The sequence below is a fragment of the Telmatherina bonti genome (genome assembly GCF_933228915.1).
Source record: "Telmatherina bonti genome assembly, chromosome: 3".
NCBI lineage: Eukaryota > Metazoa > Chordata > Actinopteri > Atheriniformes > Telmatherinidae > Telmatherina > Telmatherina bonti.
The window spans coordinates 25,121,242-25,143,284 of record NC_136621.1 but is presented as its reverse complement, the minus strand read 5'-3'; the positions used below and the strand labels follow the sequence as shown (position 1 = coordinate 25,143,284).

General features: G+C 40.4%; 1 protein-coding gene across 1 annotated transcript; it reads right to left on the bottom strand.

Moving 5' to 3' along the window:
- Positions 1-230: 230 nt before the first annotated feature.
- Positions 231-21,806, bottom strand: radil (Ras association and DIL domains; the record flags this gene model as incomplete). The annotated part of the gene is made up of 19 exons (XM_079264806.1): positions 231-330; positions 570-709; positions 1,189-1,328; positions 2,141-2,456; positions 2,956-3,182; positions 3,639-3,789; positions 4,107-4,279; positions 7,331-7,454; positions 7,824-7,937; positions 8,261-8,373; positions 8,603-8,754; positions 8,901-8,938; positions 12,127-12,257; positions 13,308-13,989; positions 14,075-14,251; positions 14,376-14,491; positions 15,035-15,142; positions 20,310-20,814; positions 21,723-21,806. 19 exons carry the CDS (start codon positions 21,804-21,806, stop codon positions 231-233), a joined length of 3,591 nt encoding a protein of 1,196 aa, XP_079120932.1.
- Between the last annotated feature and the right edge of the window lie 237 nt (positions 21,807-22,043).

The following is a 22,043-nucleotide window of genomic DNA, read 5'->3' as shown; positions in this document are numbered from 1 at the left end:
TGGTTTCACCTCATGTCTGTTACACAAGGCCAGTTGGAGTTATGAAGCCATTTATCCAGTTTGAGTGCTTGGCTTTGTGCTCTGTTGAGTTCCACATTTGTATTTCATGTGGTGTAGGCACATACATATGCTTGTGTGTACCCTGTTTATTAGTGCACATATCTGCATCCCTTGTCATCTTCCCTCCAAAGATCAGTGTGGTGTTTTTGTGCATGTGGCAGCAGAGCAGGTCAGCAGGAGGAGGCACTGATCTTCTCTGAAACCTCAGGATCTGATTTGGCTACCAGGAAACGCAGTCGGCCCCCTCCTAGACGAATCAGATCCACTGCGCTGTTAGAAATATAGAGGAGGAGGGGGGGGGAGTCTAGTTACATGAAGCTCAGCAGAGACAGAGTAATGATAACAGGACATCACTTTCTGAGCTTCAATCAATCAGAGTAATCAATTGGCTGACAGCATAGGGTGTGGTTAGCTTTAAGGGAAAACTTCAACCAGGTCTATCATTTTCGTTCTTCTTCATCAGCACATTGTCATGGGAATGAATATTACAGCTGTAACAGCCCTTGTACCTTTGATAGTCTGCTCCAATCAGACTGGTCCCATTTACAGCCAGGATGCGGTCTCCAATCCTTAGTCTGCCGTCTGAAGCGGCTGGCCCATCGGGGATCAGGGTCCGGATGTAAATGCCGGGAGCATTAAGAGGAGTGTGCTGCCAGAAGAAAAGGTGTTGTGTTTGTATAGTTTCCATCCAAGTGTGTCAATGAAACACAAACCAGTTTATATACTGGAGTGATAATAAATACATTATAAGCCCAGAATTATTTAGATACATTTCATAATGTTATGTCACTAATATATAAAACAATATGAGCTTACAGTGGTCTTAGTTTAAATGTGAGGATGTCCACAGAGAAAGGATTTGGAGATTATTTTCTATAACGTACAACTGACTTTCACTGAGCTTTATATTTGGTCCCTGTGAAAGCACAAGGTGAAGGATAAAGGAAGCTATATGGAAATATATGCAAATAAAGGTTAACTGTTGCAGTGCGGTGATTTCATATAAATAAGCCTCAGAATCTGCAACTTTTGTTTTAGACTTCCTGATCTTACTTTACCAGACAATTAGTACACAAACAGCTGGCATGGACATGTCATAAGGGGGAAAAAAAAACCCAAAAAACTTACCAGTCCATCTATAAGTCCCATGCCCAGTCCAAAGGGTCCTTTGTCCAGTTCCACTACAAACACCACACACAAGTCGTCAGGAAGGGAAGGGGCGCCAGGGGAGGAGACAGGGAAAGGAAACTCACATCCACTAATACACCCTGCAGAGGACAGACACCCAAAGGAACAAAACAAACACACACAGGGTCTTGCTATGGGGTTGGACAAACACAAGTCTTGATGTACAGAAGACACACACAGGTACTGAGACATGCAGAGGTACAGCTATTCAGCAGATATAATACAAACATGCTTATGACAAGAATCTACAGAGACCACACTCTTTTCCAACAGACACAGTGCTACAATGTGTTAAAAGTACACACTCTGTATCCAGTCTTAAGTAACTCATTGACTGTTTCAGTGAGTCCTTTAAAAAGCAGAATTAAGAGTGATAACTGTGTTGGTGTCTACTGTGGTGTGTTCTGCCCTGCCTAGGTGATCTCTGACTACCACAACCATACATGAAGACAGCATGGATTTCAGCTCTGTGATTCCATATACAGATGTATGCCTTTCATGTCTTCTATACAGGTGTAATACTATGTAGGGCAGGGGTGGGGAGCTCTGGTCCTCGAGGGATGAAATCCTGCATATTTTCCATGTAGCACTGGCCCAGCACACCTGATTCAAACCAAATGAAACCAACAGCTTGTCAAGATTTGCGTGATTCATTAGAATCTGGTGGGTTGAAACAGAGAAATCCAAAACTTTCACGACGAGGTCCAAGGTTCCCCACTCCTGATGTAGAGATACAACTATACAAAACACAAATGAGATCTGTAATAAAGTGGACTGGAAGATGACCATGATGTGTTTAATCAACCTCAGATGCAGCTTCCTGGTTTAAAAAAAGAATCTACATGCTTACTGTGGTGTGTTTGGTCAGTCATGTCTATGTAGTTCAGCCTACCCTCAAGTCCATTGGTGATGAGTCCATTAGTCTTTTTACATTCTGCTACATTTCTGACAGAGCAGCCGTTAGTCTGTATGCTGGTGCCAATGACTAGCCCTCCTCCACCATCTGGGTACAGTGGGGTGTTGGGTGGGGTCAGCAGGCAGGATGGATCTGGATTTGCTGTTCGGGAATGGTGGATGGTGCCATTCCTTCTGAGGCTCTGTGAATGTGACTGGCCTAAAGGTCTGTCCCGTCCTCTTTCCTCTGGGGTTACCTCGTCCCCAGCAGCCCCAGAGCGGGGACTACTGTGGGCTGGAGGTAATAATTCCCTCTGTGTTGTGAAAGAGAAGACAGGCTTAACAAGAAAAAAAATATGTATCTCACAAAGTTACTGTGAAGTATGCAATCCATTTCTCTAAACAGTAATAATAAAAAAATACACACAATACACACCATATCTCCAAGTGTAACATCAATAGATGCATAAAACCTGAATACACTTCAAATTTTTCACTTGTCAAATCTGTAAATGTATGTGTGTGTCTGTGTGTGCCTGTGTACATACGAGGGTGCTGTAACACGGGATTATGGTCTAGTCAGCCGTTCCCACTAATTAGGCAGCCTAAAGGCTAATCAGATTAACCATGATTTAACCATGTCTAGGTTTGTGTGTGTGTGTGTGCTTCGGTTGGCTGGAGTAGAGGTTTTTGTCTTTCAGTTACGGGATTATGAGGAACTCCTCAACAACCACAGCTGCTGAGGCACATGGTCTGGATTACTGTTGTGTGTGTATTTAACCGTATGTGTGTATCTGTGTCAATCTTTCTGACCTGAGGGTCCGGCCAGTCAGCTGTGTTGGTGCCATTAGACTGTGTGTGCACGCTGGGAGTGTTGCCGTGAGTTTGTGTCTTGGTGCGTAGCCCCCAAAGATAGTGGCGAACGTAGAGAAGCTGTCTATACATGCTGTCCTCCACACACTCGCTTTCCAGGTCCACTCTGAAGCCAGAGCTGGGCAGAACTATGGGAGGGTGGTTCTCAAAGCTCTCCAGGAGATCAACTAAAACATAAACAAACTTATGTTAACCCACACCTGCTCACACACACACATCCTCCCTCAGTATACCACCCCTTGTGTTTGACAGATTTCACATCCAAAACTGTAATAGTTTAAAAAATGTTCTCTACGTGTAATATAACATAAAACAATGGTGCTGCAGCAGCTTGGTTACAGTTCAGTCGCTATCAAAGTAAGTCTGGAAAAATTAATTTCAGAAATCACACCAGTGGTTTTTTTTGCTTTAATTGATGGGCTGATATCCAGGTTTGGCTTCTGAAATATTTGTTCCAACGAGTAACCTACTGGTTTGGGAACTCTAGATACTAAAAGCTCATATTATTTAATCTTCCCAGTCAGACAATTAAACTGATGATCTCTAGTTTGACAATGACTTTGATGGCTTTATGTTGTCACTGTTTTTGCGAAGTAAACAAAAAAAAAAATTCACACACTTACCCGTTCGGTATATATATGCCTCGTCCTCACTGCTGGGTTGCCAGTTAGGGACAGGACCTATCTCTGCTGTGAGCTGGTACTGAGTGAGAATCCTGTGGAGCTGTACTGGTTTGAGACTTGGATGTTCACTGGACAACGCTCGCCAACTTAACTGCAGACAAAGAAGAGAAATTGATCAGGATGCAAGATAAATTTCAGGTTTTAACAAATTGGTGTTGACAGTGTGATGCAGGAAATCCTTCATAAGCAGCTGATCAGAGTTGGTTCTCTTCATGAAATATAATTAACATGTTGTACAGAGAACATTTATGGCACTTGGTCAAACCTCGTACATTCAGTTACTTTGAAAGACAGCGCTGACGGTCTTAATCACTGAGGAATAATTATGATATTCTCTGTTTATTAAAATAAAAGAAAAATGGGCTAATCCTGAACCAGACTGCACTGCGGATGTTTGTTTCGCATCACCTGTGTGAGCTGTTGAGGGGGTGTGGCCACTATGGAAATGGTGCTGCTGAGTTTGGTGAAGAATTTTTCAGCCAGATGTCCCAGACTGGACCTGCTTGCCCATTCCATGACCATCCGTAAACAAGCCTGAATCTGCAGCGCCTTGGAACGCTGAAACCAACCTCGAGAGGGACCTACACACAAACACATACACATTTGTTGTTGCTTTTTAATCTGAAACACTGCAGTGTGTTTTTATTTAAGGGAACCTACATGTCTGAGTGAATAGAAGAGTAAAATGCAAGCAGTGCTTCAGTGAATATTACCTTGTTCTGTATGACAATACATACATTAATTTTTAATCAAGTTGTGATTGAAGTCTGTGAAACTGTAGCAACACCCACTACCTGTCTGCAGAATACAAATGCACTGCTGCAGGAGGGCTCAGCTGACTGCGTTTCTATTTTACTGCGCAGCAGACCAGCTACAGCCTGCACTGTTTTTTTTAGTAATCCTCTCTTTCTGTTCAGCACATCAAAAAGCTGAAAAAAAGTGTGTAGCAGAGTAAACAGGAGAATCTAACATTTGTCAGGTTTGTATTCCATCGTTTGTCTGTGTTGTTCCATCATCCAGCTGGAATCATAATGCTTCTGATGTTTTCTGAATTCCCTTCTCAAAACATGTCTCAGATTATTTTAGCTCATTTGACATGAACATTCTTATTTATCTTATACTTTTTTTCTGTTTTATGTCATTTTCTTGGCACTTTTCATGACAAACTATACAAAAAGAAGTTACAAACTGCTTTCCGTTTGTTTAATACAATTAAGATACTATGCAATATTTAAAATAAAACTGCCATTTCTAAATAAACTTGCTTTACCCCAATGTTTCATAGTTGGTAACTGGTTAGCATTATCTAACCCTCCTGGATGTTTCTCACCTCAAATGTGTTGACATCCTGCACATGTCAGCAACAGCTTTCCTTATTCATTAATCTTTCATATTGGTTTCTTACATCCTGTCTCTTCTCCAAGCTCTTTCCCACCAGTAAGTCAGTGCAATGTGGACTCTTGTCGTAGGCTTTGCTTAGTCCCTTTATGTCAAATTCAAAAAGTGTTAATATCTAGTTGATAGTGTGTGATGCTGTGCTGTAAAACATACGCAGTTGTCATCTAATATTGTGATGGGGGGGTAAGGGAAAAAGTTATTCTTTAGATGCAGGATGAAGATGTGGAAAATTCTGAATCAATATATGGATGTTAAAAATGTAGATTTTCACCTACAAACAAAACATTGAGTAGTGCAAAGGCTGCACTTGAAACTGTGGAAGTTCAGTGTGTGGACCGTCTATGGCGTGCACATGACAGGCAAGGTGAGAGTGTGAAATCCAACCAGAATCCTTTGCTTTGAAAGCTAGCGACTGGAAATGCTTTGGCTTTTATGGGTGGCTTCATTTGCTCAAAAAAAGTCCAGTATATTTGATTAGGTGTAAATACAAAAACAAACTAGGCTACCTACAAACAAGGCGCTCAGTTAGTTTCAACAGAATCAAATATAGAAAGATGACTAAAACAAAGGGCATTGTAGGTAAATCCAACCAAAGAAACAGACATGTTGGACAATAGCTGACTCTGTAAGAAATGTCTTGTTGTCTGATGTGGAATAATGTGGTAAAAGGTCTGATAGAAATATGATCAACTTAAAACTACTAGTATATGATCCAGCTCTGATGTAATTGAAACAGAAGTTGCTCCGCTGAACCAACATCAACCAATGATTTTCTCCTTAGTTGTTTTTTCACTGCAAATATTACATCTTATGATAATAATTTCCACTTGGAAACTAGTTGTGGTTAAGTAGTCACACAGGGGAAAAAAACATGCATTAATAATTGTTTTATACTTGCATCCTGATGTGCCTTAAGGCAGACAAAGTGGCAGGAATGTTTGCGTGTGTGTGTGTGTGTGTGTGTGTGTGTGTGTGTTTGTGTGCGCACACTGCTGCTTGCGCGCACACACCCTTCAGATATTCTGCCATATGTTTTGGATGTACACACAGAAAAACCTCCCCTCTGTAAGAGGCTTATGTCTAGGCATTTTTTAATCTATGTTTGAGGCATCTCAAACAGATGAGACATCACTTAACCTCTTGGCGAAGGTGTGACCATGCTTGATAGCAGCTGTTTTCTAAACAAACATGTACACATTTACATACAGAAGAGGCATCACAAAGCCTAAATTCAATAGTCAAAACTATAAAAACAGATCTATTTTAATCTCATTTTGCTGTGCAAGATGTCACCAAATGTGCAAGATGTACTAAATTACATCTCCTAATCTTAGTTTCCATCATTCCTGAGCTGTATTGTAACACTGTGTCTGTCTGTGTGTGTGTGTGTGTGTGTGTGTGTGTGTGTGTGTGTGTGTGTGTGTGTGTAGTGTTTTTGAAGGTATAGCTGAATCTGAGTGAGTAACTACTTGTGTGCCCCTGATGCAAACGTCAGCGATACCTGCCACAAACTCACTTCCCTGTTTCCATGGACACCATCAGCAGAGAAATATCAATGAGCGACGAAAAGGGGAGTGAAAGAGGGAAAGAGAGAGAGAGAGAGCCAGACAGACAAGAGTGGGGGAGAGGGTGAGAAGGAGGATGAAATGAGATGGAGGACAGTGAAGCTCCTTCGTGAATACAAAGGTATTTCTCCTTCTCCCTTTGCCAGACATGTTGTCTCTCTCTCCATCTAATGAAGACATATAGCATGGTTGTGAGTGTGTATATGTGTGTAGCTAAAGATTTATGAGATGGGCTGACTGGAGATTTTGCTGGCGGTAAATGACTATTTTCTGTATTTAGACAAGGTAATACACAATCAGCACGGTCATCACAGCAACTGCACTGCCTTCCAGCCCTTCACCTCTTGCTCCCCTTTTTTCTCTGCCATATTTCAGTCCTCCCCTCTCTGTCTCCTCTCCCTCACCTCCATCCAATTCAACTTTTGCTCCTCTTTGTCTCACACCCTCATGGCCAGATGGAAAGAAGGTAAGGAGGAGGAAGAAGAGGAGGCGGAGGGGGGGAAAACAGAATGCAGATCAGAGAAGGGCACTGAGGACAAATCTGGGTTAGTCCCTGTCAAAATGCTGACAAGGACACAAGGGCACTCATGCTCGCTCACCATCTCTCTCACACTGTAGAAAGCAGCAGGGAGGTGTAATGGAATAGTGCTGTGTGTGTTTTTGTCCTACCTTTGTCTATTAACTGGTTAAACAGGGACACATTGGAGAAAAAGAAGAGGTAAGCAAACATCTGAGCCTGGATCTCTGGGTGAACCTGGTAGCCTTGCAAAAGCTCCTGTGCACTCTGAAACACCTGCATACATAAAGAAATGTTAAAAAAACAAAACATAACATACCACTTCTGTGTGTTGTGTATTTAGAAAAACAACGTTCACAGTACAATGTTGTGTTTCCAGCCATCTCCCTGTCCTAACTGAAATATACAATCATCAGTCACATAATAACTGGCTGATCCAGTCAGCCATTTACATGATTGTTCCTAGCAGAGCTGTGATCTGTATAATGGGACACTGGAAATATGGATTTAAAACCAACAGAATAAAACATATTGTGTGCAAAACTAAAAATATGCACAAACTAAATGTGACTTTGTCTTGTTTTATATAACTTGATTTTCGTAATTGTACTAGAAATAAAGTACTAGTATAAAACACTTGCTTACCTGCAGAACCCTGCGCACAGGTTCAGGAAACCCAACTCCTTTCCAGCAGGGCTCCGAGCTGTCAACTGGGAATGGATTACAGTCCAACAAACCTGGCAACACTACGTAAAGAGCCTGGAAACACACAAGCACAAAAATATATGATAAAAGTTAACTATAGAACAGTTTAATTTAAAAAAAAAAAAAAAGGAAAGCACTGTTGCTGACCAAAGTACAGCACAATAACAATAATGGGTCCTCCTACTACAGAATAAATTAACCTTCTTACTCCATTTAGTCATTCATTGTTATGTGTCTGTGTGTGTGCATGTATGTAATTACTTAATCAGGCTCTCTGTGAACAAAGACGTGTTATTCATCCAGTTCACTGTTAAAAACATAATGATAATTGTCATGCTAATCAGGAAGATGGTACATTTGCCACAGTGACTGATTACCTTGGTGATATAGTAGACGCATTGCTGGAAAGTGTACATAATCACTTCTTCCAAGATAGTCATAGCCTCCTCATTGGCTGATATTGTCGCCGATAGCAACGACTCTTTTGACCCTTAAAATTGATGACAGAGACACAGGCACACTTAAGAGGTTCACAGTGAAAAGGAAAGTGAGGCCTGTAGTTGTGTCATTATCTACTGTATGTCAGCGTGAGTAATGACTCTTCAGCCAAGCCGTTTCCACACTCATCATTCAGACTCTGTGTGTGTGTGTGTGTGTGTGTGTGTGTGTGTGTGTGTGTGTGTGTGTGTGTGTGTGTGTGTGTGTGTGTGTGTGTGTACCTTGCAGTGTCTCTATGCTGTGTGTGTAGGCTGGTGCTCTTTGCTGAATAAAGTAAAGGATCTCAATGGAGTTGGACATCCAGAAGAAGATGGTCTGCAGGTCTGGGATCAAGTCTGAGATGCTAAGAAGAGACAAGGAGGCTGGGTCCTGACTATGTGGACATGCAGACACATGCAAACAGGGTGATGGGTTAAACGATTAGGAAGATATACTAATGCAATGAAAACACCATAAAGCTTAAATATAGTGTGTGTGTGCTTTCTTTTATTTCAACACAAGTAAGAAAGTTATACTCACTGCTGAGCTTGCTTCTGAGCCAGCTCCTTTGTCTTCTCCTGCAGGACACACAGGCACATACAGAGCAATTAAGTTCCCATTAAACTTTTAGAATATGCGTAGGAGAACTAAATCTCATAACGCCACTGCTAAGCTGCAGACAGAACAAGACTATCATTTAAAGAACAATGACAAAGGCAAATGAACTCATTTGTGTTCCACTGGCTCTGAAGGTAAAAAAAAACCCAACTCAATCATATTTTAAACAACAGCAGCTAAAAACCAACTACAACTAATATCTAAATGAAATACAGTTTGCCACTGTCAGCTAGTTAAATTGCTGCTTACCATTGATGCCTTTCTAGATTTGACATTTAATTGCATTAAAAATGTTAGACCTACATAAATTAATCCTATTTAAAAATACAAATGTTGATGTAAAAACGATTTGAACTCAGCAGTAACAGCCTGAATCTTGTTTTGTCAGGTAAAAGTGACCTCTACCTATTAAATTCTTACTAGTTTTTACCCTTGTGTTAGGTTCAGGGTGGCGTTGCAGCAAAGTATGATACCAAAAAGCTAAAGGAAATGAAACTGAAAAAAAGGAGCTAGCTGGTTAGTAGGGAAAATTTGTGTGAAGATAAGCATCCTGTGTGTTACACTAATATTTGCAATCGATACTGTTCAATTTTTTCCTATATATTTAAATTGTAATAATTACCATGTCAAAACCTTGTAATACTGTATATTTCTGCATGAGCATCATACAGGGGTCTTCAGGCACATCTAATTTGTGGCTCCTCATCTCTATACATCTCCACCCTGCTGCTTGTGACCCAAATATCATTCATGGCCAAATGAATTTCTTTCCCCTAAAATGCACCTGGAGGAGAAATAATTGAAGAGAAAGGAGGCTTGTTGAAGAGCTGTCAGCAAGAACACACCTGTGTACCCTTTGCTGAAGTTTTTGGGGCATCCTTGGCATCTACAGGGAGAGGGCATTTTAAAGGCAAGGTAGGAGAGGTTTTGCAGCATTGTTTTACTACAGTATATTGCATAAAATACCCTTCACAACCTGATTGTAGCCAATTAAATGCTCTTAACACAATAATAAAAAAGCTTTGACATCTGTGGAACAGACAGGACTGAAAAAACACCATCCAATCATTTTAACCGACCAGTTCTAAATGACTGGATGATATGTCTATCAAACCAAATTGCCATTTGTTCCTCCTCCCTTAAGCCCTCTGTGTGTGTTGCTCTTTGTGGACAAATTGCATGCTCTCAGCGGCTTGGAGCATATGTAAAGGCAACAAAGCGAGAAGCAGAGCTTGGCCAGCTCATCTCCTCTAAATGTAAAACTGCAAATTTGTCCGTATCTTTATAAATAAGGGGGATGAAGTTATTTTTGGTGGATTGTTTTTACAGTTGTGGCAAAGCACCCATACACCAAGAAGCAGCCTCCCTTGTGGAGATATTATGCCAAATTATGATCTTAATATGGTGTAAGTAATAGATAACTTTGTTATTTATGCATTAAAGTAACACATTAGTCCCACATATGAATTTTTCCATTAACTTCATTTTTACAGCCCTGATGAAAAAAATTCCTTTTTTTCTACAAATGAAAATGTATTCATTTTACAGCAATATGGTGCCCTCACATTATTTTGGGATCACTGTGGGGATAGGGACCCTACAGTTTGGGAAAGGTTGTTTTCTGAGTAACTTCTGTACAGATGAGACTTCCCTACAACCAGCAGTGTAGCTCCGATTATAAATGAGTGAGTCAAAGTATGTTTGATACAAAGCTAGAGATTAGAGCAACTGGAGTGAAACCTCAGGAACAACACATTTCTGTCAGGTTTGGCTTCAGGGCGATGTCTGAAGAAAAGAGGTTTGGACTTTTGAATAGTGTGTTTTCAAAATGTAGATTGCTCATTTTTCTAGGATCTTCTACACTGCCTTTAAGTTGTTATTCAAAGAAAACTGATGCTCAGAAACAGATTTAGTGCTATTTGATACAGCAATGAAGTGCTAAGTTGTATTAAATGGTGGTTAGATAATGCAGTTGTGTCACACATTGTTAGCTGATATGTATTTAAATTTAGATGTTTCCATAGTCAAATGCCTGATGACTCCTCTCTTCTCCGCCTCTGCTCACATCTGCAGTGGGAGGGACCGAGATCCAAATAGTGAGTTTGATATTTTACCACCAAAACACTAGTTGATGTTTCATTTTTATTTTTAGGTTGTTGTGTCGTCTGTTGGTGCGCATTAAACAATAACAATGAAAAACAGTTGTTTCTGGATGCAACTTTTGCCCATGTGTGTGGGTATTCCCTCTTCACATTCTTCTGCTGCTATATGGCTTATGTATATGCAGGTTTTGTCCTCACCTCTGTGGTTAGGGTTGTTTCTTTTTTGTCCAAATGGCTGACAATGATCTTTTGGTTTGCAGGAGTGATTTTTTTATTACCTATTTTTGTGTATTTGTTCAGCTATTTTTTCTGCAATCTGGGCACTAAATCAAAATTCTAATAAACAATTTTCATTTGCAAAAGGAGACTCTCAAATCTGTTGAAATTCTCATATTATGAGCTTAAGAAATCAAGCTATTGGTTGCTTTGTTGCTCTAAGCTCCAACACGACTTCATTTAGTCCAAAAACTGACAATAAAAACACAAATGTTCAAGAAGTGTCAGCTATTGGAAGATGGCAAAAACCTTTTTTACCTGTATCAAACGTTGTCAAAGAAAATTTCCAATATAAAATATCAAGACACAGAAATCCTAACTTAATTATATATCAATATCTTTTCTTCATAAGCAATTGCAAAATATTTGCAATGACATAATGCAGATATGCAACATCACTGGCCACTGCTCAGTCTCATCAGTGCTGCAGAACTATGAATTCAACCAAAGTCTGACAGAAAAAATGTAACATAAGTAATTTTATTAATATTGCTGCAATGAAAATAGAGAAATTATTGAAAGATTTTCTGTTTATGGCCTTTTTCTACTCTGAACGTCACTACATCATAAACCATATCCCATCTCAATCAAGACACTTTCATGGTGGTGGATCAGAAGCAGGACAGTCCAGAAACAAAACATTCGATATGCCTCCCTCGTCAACTATTCACCTGACCTGACATGGCTGACCAGTTTCTGAGTACATGAGGTCATTTTAAGCGGAAACCAATGTATCACAGATGCAGACAGTTAGACAGGCTGACACTGACCCATGCAATGGTTTGTATTTGTCGGACAATCTTGAGCAGCAGTTTTCCAAAACTTCCAGGTGGGAATGTTGAGGCAGAGTGTTGTATGCAGAGACACAGCAGGTAGGCTGGTGTCAGCTTATGGTCGTCTCCTGAGTAAAAAGAGAGAAATTCAAATACTGGTTTGAAAATACATTTTGTCATCACTTATTGATACACATCTAGAGTTGCAGCTTATAACCAATAAAATTCTACAGCTTTTTCTAAAGTTACTTCCAGGCTGTGAGATCTCCGGAGTATTGAGAACAACACCAGTTACTTTTACAATTACTTTCAAATATTACCCAGACTGAGACTTGACTGAATAAGATGCAGCCGTGTAGTTCTTTCTGTAATCTCCAGAGGTGTATAATCCAGTCCTGTCCTGTCCGGCAGCTCTTTCCAACCAGTCACTAAACAAGCTGAATTTAACTAGCTCAGATCCACAGCAAGGTAAATGAGCTTGTTGGTGAAAAGAGCCGTTCCAAAAACTCAGGTAGATCCAAAAACATGGCAGGACTTCTACTTTACTTTTACTTCATCTTGACATGAATTGGGTCATACTCAGGGTAGCAATAATCAGATTACGTTACGTGGAGTATATCATGACGGCGTGCAGTTGTGCAGTGGCTACTTGGGCTCTCGATGAGCCGGCATCTTCAACTTCTCTTTTAACATCCTAGCTCCTGATGCTGAGGAACACTGCTGTTCCCCTATAAGCGCAGGTGGAACCATTGTTGGACAATTTATTATGGTTTTTAATTTTTTATTTAAAAAAAAAAAATGTTTTAGTGCGTTTTATTCTTTTTTTAATGTTGCATCTACGGTTGGTGCTGCCTCTGGCTTTCAGTGGAACAGATTTTTTTCGTATGTTAATAGATAATGATATGACAATGATAATGACAATGAAGAGCCTTTTGTCCTCTTAATAAAAACCTCTTAATAAAAATGAATATGAATTAGATATTAATTTGCTGCAGTACCAATAATAACAGGGTTGTTTCATTTCTTTCACTTGACACACAATATCAGATCAAACAGATGGACACATAAATCCCCTCATTAGCAGATGAAGCCTAATGAGTTTACAACAAAGGCATTTTATAAGTTCAGCTGACATCCTACTTTATCTACAGTTTTACTCTGTAAATCAGTCTACATACCTCCAGGTTCTATGAGAGACACGATTCTGTTCAACAGCTGGTCTTCATGAGCTTGATCAAACTCCAGCTGCAGCCTCCTTTTCTGGCCTCCACCTCCTCTTCCTCCTCCATCACCACTTGATACGATAGGAGGTCCCCCTGTTGTTGTCCCCACACTTCGAGGTTTCACTAGGTGAGGTTTGAAGCTGCGTCTAACTGCTGGGACACATGAAACCTGTCCTGCTCTGTCCTTCAGCACAGAGCCGCACATTTTACAAGTCTGAGCCCCTCCCTCCCCATCCTCCACCCCTGTATCGTAAAGCTGTCCCAGTGAGCGAAGGCGTGCCAAGGTTTGAGCGGGCAGGGGCTTGGCACCTGTGGGGTCCTTGTACAAAAAGATGTAATGAGCTCCGAAGGAGAGAAGGTCACCGTGCCGCAGCGTTGTGGAGCGCTCGCAGCGGGAAAAGTTCACCAGAACAGTGGCATTGAGCACGGGATCAACAGCAACACAGAATCGCTGACTCTCCGCCGAGTCTTCTCCCTTGTTGCTGCTGTTGGCGTGGCGACGTGGTGTCGGGATTCGCCGTAAATGACAGTGGAGGGGCAGGATGTCTGGAGAAAAGAGGCAGATGTTGGGACGGGCTGATGGCGTCTCCTGGCCGACAGTGTGTTGCTCTCTGTTCAGCAAATAAACCAGGCAGTCCTGCAGCACATGGGATCGTAATTAGCACTAAATGAGATACCTAGGAAGCCTCAAACACAAAGACATGATTCTTTTCTGTCCTCACCTGCCTATTGTACCCCTGTAGCAGCAGGAGATGGGGAGACTGGTACAAAGAGTGTCTCACTCCTCCCTGATTCCCCTCCTCCTTCCTTCGACCACTGGAGGTTTCATCGCGTTCTCTGGCCCTTAACGGTCCTGGCAGGGTGGAGTAATAACGCTTTGGCTCTTCTCCCACTCCAAGCTGTATATGCACGTGCACACACACATAGAAACACAGATGTATTTAAGATTTAAGGTGTTTTGAAGACAGTTCAGTGAATAACAATAATCAATCATCCAAGCTGGGCGTCAGCAGGAGGTCCCACCTGATTGAGGCTGGTTTCGCTGAGGCTGCGACAGAAGGATGAGTTGCTGGAGCGAGGCAGGGTCAACGTCCCCTTTGCCCTGTTCCTCTGGAGCTTACGAGCCTGGGCATTAATATCTATGAGGGAGAGAAGTACAGCAAGCAGACCAACAAGGTGGAGGAGAGAAGGGCAAGAGGATGAACAAGTGGAGAATAACAAAGAGTGAGAGGGAGACAGAAGGGGAAAAAAAGGTTAAGAGTGAAAATGGAATATAAGTAACAGTTCTTCTACTTGGTCTGCCTGTTAACATGTATGTTTGACACATGAGTGAACTGAGTAAGTCTGACTGAAGCAATTTCTGAGGCTGTAGCGACAAAAGTACTTTAACATTCATGTGTGAGTTGAGTGGAAACTGACAACACAAAACCAGGCTGGAGTGAATCAGTCAGATGATGTAAATGCTGGATGGCACAGCACATGTGGCCGACAGCGGTGAACCAGATGAAAGGTGAACTGAGCAGCTCATTGTGACTTGAACTGGAAGATTTTTTTGAGGCCATGCGATGGCTCACACAGATTTACTCACACACTAAATCACTGGCACATGGGGGTGACAACGCAGGTAGAGGTGGTCTTCATGGCAATGACTGACAGCCACCCTACCTGAGCCCATTCCCCACCTTTAGAACTGGACTGTACCGCTCGACCAGACCGGAGGGGGGAGCTCCTGTGTTTGCCCAGCCCAGACCGACCCATTAGAGCCGCCAGGAATTGGGGGGTTCTGGGCCCTACAGCAGGGTGGGAGGGGTTAGGAGGGAAGTGGGGGCTGAGAAAACAACCCCACACCCAAACACCAAGCACAGAATTGCCCCCAAACACAAAAACCATTATATCACAAGACACACATGCACTGAGGAGTGAGACACAGCAGTTAGTAGTGAGAGATGAACTATTAAAGGTGAGAGGCTCAGGATTTTCCCCTCTAACATATCACTGCCACATGCCAAACTATCATGTAATTGCAGCAAAATGTCTTTTCTTCAAATCTGGATCAGTGAATGTCATCCAATCTGCTGGACGGAAGGAAATACTACAAAAATGGGTTTGCAAAATATTTTGAGTTTCCATTTGTGCCAACATTATGGCTGCGTGCAGACACTAAATCCACTGAGCATGAGACAAACTTTAGTCTCTTTATTGTCCTGTTACACTCTGACATTTGTTTGAACCATGTCTACCATTGGTGCCGATATTTGAAATCCTACAGTAATATATAATTTCATTGAATAATTGAGTTTTTTTTTTTTCTCATTACTATGAAACAACTATCTAACAATTCAAAATGTTATTCAGAAGAAAACATTGCAACATGCAAGAGACTTTAAAATTTTCCACCATGGAATGAAACAGGCCGAGTGAAAATAAGTTAATTAATTAATGAGTTCATGAAAATAACAACTTTAGTGGTTCATTTGCAATTAGATGTATTACCATGAGATACATCACCTTCTATATCTGGTGATTTGTTACATTGATGCAGTGTGGAGAAAACATGACACACTGACAACTTGGATACTGATACAATCAAATGACAGAGAGCATGAGACCACAAAAACTGGTTTGACAGGGAAACGTTTTATCATAATCAGTGGACGCAGACAGCATGCATATGAACATAATTTTAGCACAAATAAAACTCCTTTAGAGCAGGGATCTTCAACTCTGGTCCTCATAGGCTACTGTCCTGTAGGTTTCAGATATTTTCCTACAAAATCACTCATCAGTCATATTCACAAGTTCTGCACAAGTATGTCAATGACCCACGGAATAGCTGAAAGAATTTAATTCAGTCTTTATGATGAGTTTTTTTTTTCTTATTTTATTTCAAAGAAGTGGGATGATGCAACATACCTTCCTCAGAAACATCCAATGGAATGTCCATTATTGACGACTTAATGAATCTTTTATTGGCTTTTTTCAAATCTGGAGAATAACAGAGCCAATAAAAAGGGATCATAAAAAAAACAAAAAACAAAACAAAACATAAATTCAACAAAGGAGCAAAACCCCACACACAAAACTACAGCAGCTTCTTGTTCATCCCAAAGACTACATAGCAGAGGGAAAGAAATGCAACGTAATGAAATATTGTGCAGATCTTGTAACAAAGCTACATAAGGAGAGACAAGGAGGACTTCAAAATAAAAGGGAACATCAGAAAGAACGTAAGAAGAAACCAGCCAGACAATTTCCTAGAACACAAAAAAAGACAGAACAGGAAAATTTAAAATCAGCCATATCTGATCACTGCAGGAGTAACAACATCATGAACTGGGACAGTGCAAGGATTGGTGGATCAGAGGGAAACAATTTCAATCAGATTAAAGGAGACCATCGAAATTAGGAAGCAGGCCAGTAACACCATAAACGAGACCAAAGGGTCCTACACACTCACACACCTGGGATTCCCTACTCTAGAGAACACCATATAGCAGGGGCGTGTCCATCCCACAAGATCTGACAGATTTGCTGAGACAGTCAGCAAAAACCAAAAAACAGCTGATAACGCGTCAAAAACATGTCAACAACCCCTCAACAACACTTCAACAACAAGTCAGCAGACAATCTGAGGAAGGCTGCGGGCAACAGCAGAAACATATAAAGGTATGTTAAATCATCCAATTACGGTGCCTTGTCTGAAAACAGGAAAGAAGAAAAACCTCATATCACTGTTAATGACCCATTAACTTCAGTCGGGCATGCTGCAGCAGAGATAGATCTAAAACCTTCAGGACAGCAGCTCATTAGGGCCAGAATGGGAGATTCCTGCCTTACGGCAATGTTACTAAAGGATAAATACAATTCAATTGGCTGTGATGTGTTGATTTTAGCAATGAAAATCCTACAATACCTTTAAAGTGTGATCTCATTTTGTAAAAGTTTATGTGAAAATATATACAGTTCACACATGAGCATGCACGTTCACACATATACATATACGTGGAGTAAAAAAAAAAAAAAAGAATAAACAAAAGAAATTGAAGAAAAAGACTCCAGGATGTGCAAGATTTGTAAATACTATAAAAGAAGAAAAAAAGGTTAGTGTGAAAATAAAAACAGGTTTAATATGTAGAAGCTGATAAGCTGTTTTTAATCAAATTAAGTACTTTTCCTGTGACAATTAAATTTGTACCTTATTAACATTACATGTTAATTTGATTAACTAAACAAAATGTCTTAAAAAATTATTCTTCTATATGATAAAGATTGTCATAGCATATTTTTCATTCAGCAAATACATGAAAATCCCAAAGCCAATCCTGAATTGATTCTGTAAAAGTAAAATAGTTCATACAACATAGTTTCATGAATGTCCACAAAAGTAACTAGAAGCACTCAGAAAACGCAGACACCCAGCAAGTCTTTGTAGTTGTTTTTTGTGCCAATTGTTATTGGCATTATTTTCAGTTAGGAGCTTCAATGGGACATTTTATCACCATTTATCACAGTAACAAATCCTTTAAAAACATTATTGGATCCAGCTGGTGATCCAGATCACACCCTAAACCTGACCACGTGCTCCTTATTCCATTTCTGAGCTTTCCTGAAAATTTAATCAAAATCTTCCATAACTTTTTGAGTTCTGCTACCAAACAGAAAGACAGACAGAACAACTCAGCTGGATACATGACCTCCACTTTGGTGAAGGTAATAAAATGCACCAATGTGTTGCTCTGGGTGTCCTCATTCACTCTGTGGTTCATTTTCAGTTGATCTTAAGCTGCCTTGTTGCAAATACATCCCTTTTTACCACACGTCCCTCAGGCACACTCACAACTCCCAAAGTGTACAAAAACACTGCAGAACAGCTTCTTCCTTCAAGAAGCGGAAATACTAGTCACAGAGACATAGACAGAGTCTGTGACATCAACAATCTGCATAGCTGTTGCATCATAACTTGGTTTAATTGAACCTTGCTATATCGTTGTGTTTAATTTGATCTCATTTTGATTCTTATAAATATGTAGCTGATGTAGCTGGTACAATATAACTGTGAGGATGATCATTTGTCCTCTCCAGCCCAACCAGTCGAGGCAGATGGCTGCCCTCCCTGAGCCGGGTTCTGCCAGAGGTTTTCTTCCTGTTAAAAGGGAGTTTTTTCCTTCCCACTGCTACCTCGTGCATGCTCAGGATGGGGGATTGGATCAAAGTCATGATCCGATGCAATCAGTTGGTTTCTATTATAAGCTATGTATGAATTGGCTTGAAATTATGTGTATGTTGATTTGTGTATGTAAAGTGCCCTGTGACAACATTGTTGTGAAGTGGCGCTGTATAAATAAAGCTGGATAGAATTGAATTGATGTTAGTGAAACATTTAAAAACTGTATTCAAGGTATTTTTCATGTGTATGAATAAATTTACCAATACAATGATTTATTTTCTTCAAATAGTTTCTATTAGCTATAAATGCATCATATAAACTCACCACCTCACCAGTCAAAACAAATCTGCTGTTTTCCTCCAACAGGAGATTTCGTCACTTTAATTCCATTAAAGCTAAGATGATTTTTAATTTACCAGCTTCATCTGGAGAACAAAAAAATTGTTTTTCTAACACTTCACAATTTATTTACATCTAACTCCTAAATATTCCTGATCAACCAAGCATTTACGTATGTTTTCTAGAGGTCTGCTTCAGTTTTCAGTGGAAAATAAAAAACAATCAAACAAAAAAAAACAAACAAACAATTAAATGACAGAGTACAGAAACTTTACCTGACTAAATTTGTTGCACCACATTACTTTTAGAAGAATTGGAGATTTTTATGGGCTAATACTAGCATTATTATGCAACAGCAAATAACAAAAAGCAACACAAATGTGCAATGACTGATTCTCTGACTGGCAAATAAGTGGACATAGCAACCAAAGCATCATGACACAACAAATGCTGATGTAGCTGGTACAATATAACTTTGATGATGATCATATTTACTATGATTACTATTTACCTCTCTGAAAACAACTATAGCTGAGCCATTCTTAAATTCCTTTGGGACATTTCACACAGGTGAGTTTGACTGCATGTGTAAACAGCAAGCTTTCTATTAAGCAGCAATTACACATAAAAGGTCACATTATGGCTCCAGAAAAGACAATGCTGCTTTGCAGATCCAATGTAACAACATTGTTTTCTTGAGTTTACTAAATAAGAAAGTGAGTGAATTTTTCTGAGGTCATTGTGGCTCTGTGTAGGAAATAGGATTATGTTACTGTAGTGGAAACGTGTCATTCATAAAAGCACCCAAGGACACACACCACCAAACACTAGAGTTTCAAAGGGTTCATTTTCACTCAATCAACCAGCTGTCCATGTATTTCCATGGTACAGTTGAGGTGGGTGAATTTGCTTGTGTGTGTGTATATATATATATATATATATATATATATATATATATATATATATATATATATATGTGTGTATTATATATATATATATATATATATATATATATATATATATATATATATACACACACACACAATACCTGTCAAATGTTTGGACACACACCATTGGATTTAGAGGGATTTTACATCCATGTATCTAAACATGTAATTGTGTGGTGTGTCTAGGAAAAATCTAGATGAAATACAGAATCATAGCACCTCAAAAGAAAACTGTATGCATGAACAATATCCTCTCCACAGGATAATAACTGTGACAAAAGCTCCTTTTCGGCACCTCCACACATTAACACAACACACACACACACACACACACACACACACACACACACACACACACACACACACACACACACACACACACACACACACTGCAGAGGAGCTAACGAGCTGTGCTTTTTTGCTGAGTTTGACAAGTAAAGAAAGAAAGCGAATGGAACCAGCGGCTTGTCTGTGTGAGTGTTCAGGCAGTGTGTGTTTCCTCACCAGCAGTGATGGTATCCTTCTCCTTGGCATTGAGCTCTTCAACCTCTGCTCTCCTGCGTAGCTCAAACCTGCGAGCGTGTCCTTCTCGGGGTTTCCACAGCTCTTGAAGCAGCAGCGGTTTCTCATTGTCCCCCAAGGCTCGCAAACACTCAGTCCGCCACCCTCCTCCTCCGATCCCCCCTCCCCCTTCCAAACGTCCAATCACATCACACAGGACGTAAGAGCGGGCCGCATCCTTGTTCAGTGAGTAACGCTCGAGTGCCTCTTTCACAAGTTCCTGAGCACTGGAGCGTGGTGTGGCCAGGACACTCTTGTAGTTGGCACCAGCACAGATTTCATCTCCAAAAATCTTCAGTACTCCAGGGGCTGAGCTCTGCGTGGAGAGTTCAGCTGGGTCATCTGCCGGTCGCTCTGGGGGTTCAGTCGTGGAACGCCGGCCTCCGTGGGTGTTTGTGCCAGTTTCTGCAGGGACACGGTCTCTGTAGCTTAAAGTACGGTACAAAACCTGGAGGAAATGAGAAATTATGAATGCAATGCAGGACCACTTTATTACAGAGCCTATGTACAGTTTATACACTTTTCACTCACATTGGTGCACCTTAAGTGAAACAGCATTTTTGTCTAAAGAGATGGTTAACTTTGCACAGGTACATTATTAGTTACAATTTGGAGATTTCCATTGCTGTGATGAATAATGGAAGCAATCGCCATTATTCTTGAACTGCAGGTCAGAAAACACACAGGCAGCCATGAGCCAGCATGCAACAAAAAACAACTGTATGAACTTTCCATTTTATTATAGCATGTTGGGATAAAGTGCACAATGAAGGCAGGTGGGAATCTTTAGTCAAGGATCAAGCTCACTGTGACTAAGGACAAGTTATGGGATTTCAAAAACCATTAGGATTTTTCTTCAGGCCATCAAGAAAGTTAAGACAGAATGGCAATTCCTCCGGTCTGATTTTTATGTAAGTTAGTCTGGACTAAACTCCACAATCAAGCCAAAATGTTGGATAGTCCACTCTGGATAGAAGAAATAAAACCAACCAACACAAGATTCAGAAACTGTCAGTGATTCATGTAAACTGAGCCTTTGTGTATTTCAAACAAATAAGTACTAATATCATATTGTTCCTCTATGAAGCAAAAGTCAATGTGGAAGAATGGCAGCAATGGATACGGTTCATCTGTCTGGAAGCTGGATTATGCCAATATTACAAATCAGTGCCATGAAACTTGGAGAAGTGGAGATGGGAAAAGGAAGAAACTGTTACATTTAGGTGCAGATCAGGATAGTTTTTTTCTAGATTCTTGAAAAGCTGCATTAGCCTTGGCAGAGGTTTCATTTGATTGACTTATCTAATCTTAAACATATTTTCCAACCAAAATCACAAAGTGTTACCGTGTATGTACCTGCGTAAAGGTCCTGCTCTGGCGCTTCAGGCGGTTCTTAGATGGAAGGGACATACTGGCCCCAGAGGAAGAACCGTAGAACATGATGCTATTGTTGTCTTCACAGACCCCACAACTGGTAAGAAAGCACATTAGTTTAAATGCTTTGTCCTAATCCACATAGACACAAAAGAATAATGTGAAGAGAGACAATTGTTGCAAGGCTTCATCATACAGTGAAATTAAAGCAATCTACAAAGAATCTATTCAATAAAATCTAACATAAGTTGAGTCAACTGGGCTGGGTTGAGTTGATCCTGTCCAGTTGACTTGACTCTTCTT